The 7,670-nt window shown below is 45.1% G+C and overlaps 1 protein-coding gene across 2 annotated transcripts; it reads right to left on the bottom strand.

Moving 5' to 3' along the window:
• Positions 1-109: 109 nt before the first annotated feature.
• LOC101849901 lies at positions 110-7,062 on the bottom strand (the record flags this gene model as incomplete). Of its 2 annotated transcripts, none has more annotated exon segments than XM_013091342.1 (3): positions 110-1,433; positions 4,795-5,870; positions 6,836-7,062. In XM_013091342.1, coding segments are annotated over 2 exon segments (2,345 nt in total), but the record flags the coding sequence as incomplete, so codon positions are not given.
• Positions 7,063-7,670: the final 608 nt, after the last annotated feature.

The following is a 7,670-nucleotide window of genomic DNA, read 5'->3' as shown; positions in this document are numbered from 1 at the left end:
CTGCTGCTGCTGCTGCTGTTGTAGCAGTAGCCGTAAAACTTTCTCTTGTTGGAGCTGTTCTTGTTCCTTGTAGTACTGGAGTTGCGGATAATCCCCTGTTACCCTTGACTGTAACGAGGCAAGCTGGTCTACTATTCCTTCTTCTGATATGGCCAAAGGGTCTGGACGATCAATGGCTTCCTGCTGCAGCTGCTGCTGCCTTCGATGGTTGGTCATGAGAGGCTTCATCAACGCTTGCAGTGTGTGCACGTTCAAAGGTTGGCAGCTCGCTGGCGACAGACACTCACGTATCGAGCTGGACTGCTCAACGTCGGGTTCGCTGACCCTTGAGGGATTACAGCAGACCTCGCGTCTCCTGTCTACCATCTCCGGGGAAAACTGCCGGTAGATGTTTATGGAAGCGGGTTCAGGACTGTTTTCTCTTCTTTTGCCGTAGCCTTGGCCGTTGTAGTGATGGTTAGTGATGGAGCGGCCCCCGTATGAATGATCAGTAATGATGCGAACATTCTTTCGGTGGGCATTGTTGCTAGGGACCCTGTTGTCTTGATCGGTATTTTCTGGGCTACCAATGCTGTTTACACTATTTCTAGAGTCGACATTGGTGTTGACAATCTTTCTTTGGTCAATATTGCTTTTCTTAGTACTTCTGTAGACATCGTTGCCCATTTTGTCGTTGTGGACATTGCACCCGAGGCCAATGCTGCGTAGCTTGTTGCTACTTTGTTCTTTGTTCTTTTCGGCTCCCTTGTCGCAGTTAAACTCTCCCCGTTCAGCTTCCCTTTGTGTCTGTGCGTCGTGGCTCAAAGCTGCCTGAGTCGGGAGAGTCATCTGTCCGAGGCGCTCCAACAACTGCTTGACGAAGTGCTGCTGCTGCAGCAACTGCTGCTCCTGGTACTTCTTTTGGCACAGTTGCTGCTGCTGGAGTAGGTCCTGGAACTGCTTCTGTTGTTGTTGGAGCAGAGAAAGTTGATGTTCAGATTGTTGTTGTCTTTGCTGCTGCTGTTGTTGTTTCGGAAGATCGTTGCACTGAATTGGAGACAACGACCATGGGGAATTCTGATGCTGACGGGTAGACATCAAAGGGTTGTAAAATTCTTCAGGAGACAGTGTGGCTCCGGAGTCTGTCCCTCTTGCAGGCCTGGCGCTCCAGTGAGAACGACGTTTCTTGACCCTCACTTTGGCGGGCGACTTTACACATCCACTGGCCCCCGTCTTTTGGGCAGCTTTAGCGAGTCTCACAGACGCGGACTTGTGACTAGACCCTCTCCCCTTCCTGTGCTTCGAGGTGCCCGACTGCTGCCGTGGGCTTTCCGGATGAATTGACTTGTGGATTTTATGATCAGCTCTTGGACACTTTTTCTTCCTACTTGGATCGGGTGAGGTCACCGCCCCCGCAGTATTATTCTCTGGCCTCCTGATGATATTGTTAAAACCTGAAATTAGGAGACAATTCTACTCTTTTACTGGTTGGAATATTTACATGTACCAATAAAACTGTAAAGGTCTTGCTCTAAATTCCTGAATGTAGTAAAAAGATGCATATAATGTGATAAGATATGCAGTATGGTCAGCTTTATTTTTCTCTTTATGTTGAATTTTAATTAGATTAATACGTAATATTCAATTTCTATATATACCTGCATGTGTTTTTACGTTCCTGTACAGCCAATAAAAATTACCCCATGGGACAATAAAGTATTATCTTATTACGTCACAAATGTCTAAAAAACAACAACACAAGTCAGACAATGTCACAAGTATAATATGTCTTTGAGGTTTACCCATACCAGTAAAAAAGAAAGTTGCATGCAGTATCTTAAGGGAAACACGTGGCTTGCGTCTTTACGTTGGAATTTTAAATATGTATTACATGTATCATCTTCGTATTATTGTATCCTCACTCCAGATCAGATACCCTGCAGATGGAGAGCCACTTTCGCTAGACACTTGTAGAATCAGGCGCTCTTCAATTTTTTGACATATTGAGCAATTTTTTGGTATTATCCCAAGTCTTATTTATTTGTCTCGCTCCTGATGAAAAATATCTACCACGGTATCTTAATGTTTGTAATTGAAGGAGGTTGGGGTCGCTGGTCTCGGAAGTAAAATTAGCGAGAAAATGGCCGCCTAAGTTTGGTGACTTCCAAAGATTGAATGTCCGTGGATACAACAAATTGCATTGTTGTGCCTTTTAGCAATGTTTTTTTCCCCCAGTAAAATTCACATAGAAATGTGTTTTTATACAGGCATGCAAGGTGTAGAGCCAACATAAAGAAAATTCGACAGAAATTGTCTAACCGACGGAAAATGTTGATTTCTTCGATTTCATTATTACTTTGACGAGCGTCTGTTTTCACCACGGTGCCATACATAATTTGTCTTTACACAGACTTCTTGAGTTGTTGTATCTATTCTGGGTTTTTTGTTTGTTGTTTTATTTGTTTGTGTCTTTAATCAGTTCATATTTCCCTTCATGCTCAATGAAGTATTTTGTAATTCTGTCATTGTAATAATAATATATAGCATTTGTATAGCGCAAATCGCCGCTCAACAGCAAGCGCTATGCGCGTCGCAATCTATACTTATGCCCCAGCAGACCAGAGAGCATTCTGAAACAACCTCAACTTCCTGGGTTGCATACTGTGCATGCAACCATTTATAGGCGCTAAAACACTAACATACTGACAAGACCTTTCGCTGTCTATGGCCGGGTACCCATTCCCACCTGGGTGAAGTGAGGAAAATTCGTGTAAAGTGCCTTTCCAAAGGACACAACGTCGGGCCCGCGGCTCGAACCCTCGAACCCCCGAACCCGCAACCTCACGATTACGAGTCCGGTAGCCTAACCACTAGGCCACCGACGCCACGAAGGTGAACACGACCCCTCCACCCCCACCCCCCCCTTCCTTTCGTAATCTCTTTCCCATGGCAACATTTGTGAAACTCTGCCAACAACACATGTTTTGGAAACAATCTCAGCCAAAAGATGTCCTCTAAAACTTGACATCTTCCAAGCCTTGAGAGTCCTTGGAAACTGAAACTTTACAATTTGTGTGCCTTTAATCAACATTTTCAGAAAAATACACACAGAAATGTCTTTTGATAATGAGACTAAAAAAAGAAAAAAAAAAAAAAAGAAAAAAAGAACAACAGCTGCCAAACTGGCAGAAAAAATACAATAACCTTTTATTTCATTATTTTGACCCGCGCCTGATTTCACAACGATGCCTCACATATTTCTGATGCCCTAGCAGACCAGAGAGCATTCTGAAACAACCTCAACTTCCTGGGTTGCATACTGTGCATGCAACCATTTATAGGCGCTAAAACACTAACATACTGACAAGACCTTTCGCTGTCTATGGCCGGGCACCCATTCCCACCTGGGTGAAGTGAGGAACATTCGTGTAAAGTGCCTTTCCAAAGGACACAACGTCGGGCCCGCGGCTCGAACCCCCGAACCCCCGAACCCGCAACCTCACGATTACGAGTCCGGTAGCCTAACCACTAGGCCACCGACGCCACGAAGGTGAACACGACCCCTCCACCCCCACCCCCCCCTTCCTTTCGTAATCTCTTTCCCATGGCAACATTTGTGAAACTCTGCCAACAACACATGTTTGGGAAACAATCTCAGCCAAAAGATGTCCTCTAAAGCTTGATATCTTCCAAGCGTCGGTGGCCTAGTGGTTAGGCTCTCGGACTCGCAACCGTAAGGTCGTGGGTTCGAATCCCGTCAGGGGCCCGATGTTGTGTCCTTGGGAAAGGCACTTTACACTTATTTTCCTCACTTCACCCAGGTGAGAATGGGTACCCGGCTATAGACAGCGAAAGATCTTGTCAGTTTGTTAGTGTTTGAGCGCTTAATCGGCTGCTTGCACTGTATGCTTCCCGGGAAGCTGAGAATGTTTCGGAGTGTTCTATAGTCTGCTGGGGTAATAATATAGTGTAAAGCGCATAGAGCCTGCTGTTGAGCGGGGATATGCGCTATACAAATGCTATCTATTGCTATCTATAAGCCTTGAGAGTCCTTGGAAACTGAAACTTTACAATTTGTGTGCCTTTAATCAACATTTTTCAGAAAAATACACACAGAAATGTCTTTTGATAATGAGACAAAAAAAAAAAAAAAAGAAAAAAAAGAAAAAAAAGAACAACAGCTGCCAAACTGGCAGAAAAAATACAATAACCTTTTATTTCATTATTTTGACCCGCGCCTGATTTCACAACGATGCCTCACATATTTCTGATGTCATCTTTGCACCAAAAAATGGAAATATAATCAATTATCCCTAACCATACCCACGTTCGATCTTATATAGAGATAAATACTAACCGTGTATATAATGCTTATTATGTATGTATGTATGTATGTATGTATGTATGTATGTATGTATGTATGTATGTATGTATGTATGTATGTATGTATGTATGTATGTATGTATGTATGTATGTATGTATGTATGTATGTATGTATGTATGTATGTATGTATGTATGTATGTATGTATGTATGTAGGTATGTATGTAGGTATGTAGGTATGTATGTAGGTATGTATGTAGGTAGGTAGGTAGGTAGGTAGGTAGGTAGGTAGGTAGCTAGGTAGGTAGGTAGGTAGGTAGCTAGGTATGTAGGTATGTATGTATGTATGTATGTATGTATGTATGTATGTATGTATGTATGTATGTATGTATGTATGTATGTATGTATGTATGTATGTATGTATGTATGTATCTATCTATCTATCTATCTATCTATCTATCTATCTATCTATCTATCTATCTATAATGTTTACCTGGATCTGAGCTGGTGACAGCAATGCAAGGTGAGCGGTTCAGATGTCCCGAGTCTGTAAATATTTGCGGGGCTTGACCAAGTCCAGTGTGCAGCTCGCAGTTGTGCAATTTTGCCTCCACCTCGTACCCACTAGCTGGAGGCGACTGCTTTCTGTAGTGTGAGCAGCTCCTAGCGTGCCTGATGGGTGCATGATGTTTACGAGTGGATTCTTGGTCCAAGAGGCATGACTGAACACCAGTGACGTCAGACAGGACACGTCTCTTCGGCAACAACAGTGGCGGAGTTTGCAACAGTAAGGTGGCCATGGACAAGACACTAAACTGAGGACTGACCAGAGTGTTGGCAGGAGTAATTGGGATGTGGGAAGGGGCGTGCTGCTGGCAGGCCAAGCCAGGGCGCGTCTCGGGGGTCACACGGGGTATGTCAACGTTATTTGTCAGGCTTTGTGGAAGTTTTCCCACACCTTCTCCCGCTTCTGACGCGCAACACTCTGCCTGTGGGACGTTGTGGTGCCTAATTTGTTCGCCCATCGCTGTGCAACCATCACCATCAAAAGCAGGGCTGTTCCCGCTCGTGGGTACTGGGGGACACTCAGACTTGGTGATGCGAACCTTTTGTTGACTTGTTGGGCTGACGTCATACTCCAGAGAGCGTTTCCAATCCTCGACCTTGCGAGGGGGAGATCTAGCGCCGTCTTCGAAAAAACCTTTTGCCCTATCACCCGTGGAGAGAGCTGGCCCTTCCTGAGCCTTCCATGTGGGAACTGGCATTTCTCCAGGCATCTGTGCCACACGGTTAATATTCTCCAGCTGACCGATTGCAGTTCTGGGGCGCACGCGCACGGTACTAGGAGAAAATGACCATTGTCTGTTCGAAGTGGATCTTGACCTGACTTTGGGGTAGATGCAGGAAGGCCGGTCACTACTGACAGTGGACTCCGAGCTAGGGAAACGGACGCCGCCCCAGCGGGAGGTCAGAAATCTGTGAGAGCGGTTGGAGCTGCTGCGGGAGGCATGCATGATGGTTGACCGCTTTGCTGTAAACCGTTGGGACGTGCACGTCTGGGCCTCGTTACTGAAAAAAAAGAACAATATTTTAAAATAAAGGTTTCTTTTCACCGCACTAAAGACACAGTTTAGATAATTTAGAAAGAAGGCTACCCCCCCTTCCCCCACCCTGCCTGTCAAGGCTAACCCGGGCTGAGAGGGGTGTAATTTCACAGCAGAAAGACCCAGATGCTCTATAGAAATTTCTTCGCTGTCAGGAATCGAACTCAGGTCTTCTGTGTGGGACACCGAAGCGTCACATCGATACACCACAGACGCCGATCTTGAACTTGCTCGAAAAATGAAAGTAGTTAGAGCATGACCTTTGGTTGAAAACGTCATTGACCACCCCGTATCCATTCCAGAAGACAGCTCACTTCACGTCCTCTATGATAGCTCCTTTGGCGTGCCTGTTCAGTCCAATCAACTGTCCTATTTACAGCCTATTGAGCACAGACCTCTGTCACTCACTCATACATTTTCCACCGATTGCTAAGTGGCCATATGCATTTGGACGAAGTGAAGAAAAAAATAGAGGATACAGTGTCCTGCCTGTTCCGACCAGGAAGGCCGCTGAGGAAGGGAACTTTAGATAGTAGATTACATACCTAACACGTTTCTATTGGACAAAGACTCCCATAATCGCTCAAAATCTGCGTTCCATCATAAGACAAACAGATTCAAATATCCACCTTCATGCACTAACACGAACATTGGAAGCCATAGGAAGAAAGGGGGAGGTGTGGAAAAAATAAAAACAAAAAGCACGTGTGTATGTGTGTGCGCACGCAGTGTGTGTGTGTGTGTGTGTGTGTGTGTGTGTGTGTGTGTGTGTGTGTGTGTGTGTGTGTGTGTGTGTGTGTGTGTGTGTGTGTGTTTGTGTGTGTTTTTGAACATAAACTGTCAAAGTTGATTAGCAGTTACAAAATGGGGGTGGGTGGTAGACAAATCAGTAGAACGGCTTGCAAGGCTGCTCTGATTACTACGACTCACGATGTCTAAAGTATTGTGCTTTGAGCAATCCTGATGTTTCGGAAACCTAGGTGGCTCCGGCGAGATCATTAGTTCCTTGTAGCGCCTTCCCTTCCTCCTACCTTTTGTGGGCTTTCAGTTGCAAACAGATTTTTGCTGGCCAGTCAGCCTATGGTCACTTCCGCTCCAGATATTATAGTTAGGAATAAAGAAGCGAAATCAAGGGAGACCTTATGTTTACATCTTCATCGCCAAGCTTTGTCCCGGATGTTATGTTTGTCGCGACGCGCAGGAAAATCTAGTTTATTGCAATATGCAGTGTGAATTTGGTGCGCAAGCTCTTTGAGATCTGAAAGACTTACTGACTTACTTATTTACCTCATTCACTTACTTGTTTTCTGACTGACTGACTGACTGACCGGACGGACAGACGGACTGGCTGACTGACTGACAGGGCGGACGGACGGACTGACTGACTGACTTACTTGGTTCGAGTATAGGTATCATTGCAGCGGTACAATGCCATAGCTGCCCCCCCTCCTCTCCAGGCTACTTGAAAGGGTCTGTTTGCTAAATGTGCTAATTATCAGATGGCTGGATAAATTCTTCTGGCTTTTCCAAGCAGGTTGCTTTCTCTCCCCGACCCTTTTGAGACACCAGCTTCCCTGCTCAGTCTTTCCATTGTGTCTGATGTGGAGCCTTCATCTTCTCTATGGTCGTTGGAAGACGCATATGAAAAGCAAGACATTTCTTCATGTATTTCCAAAGTAGTTTTTTTGGGTCCAAGCAGTAATATATCGTTTCAGGATCCCGTCTTTCCGTGTAATGTAAAAATGATATTCACTGGCGCCCCTTT

This window comes from Aplysia californica, unplaced genomic scaffold (genome assembly GCF_000002075.1).
Source record: "Aplysia californica isolate F4 #8 unplaced genomic scaffold, AplCal3.0 scaffold00033, whole genome shotgun sequence".
NCBI lineage: Eukaryota > Metazoa > Mollusca > Gastropoda > Aplysiida > Aplysiidae > Aplysia > Aplysia californica.
Note: the sequence above shows the minus strand (reverse complement) of the source record. Positions and strands in the feature narration are given on the sequence as shown.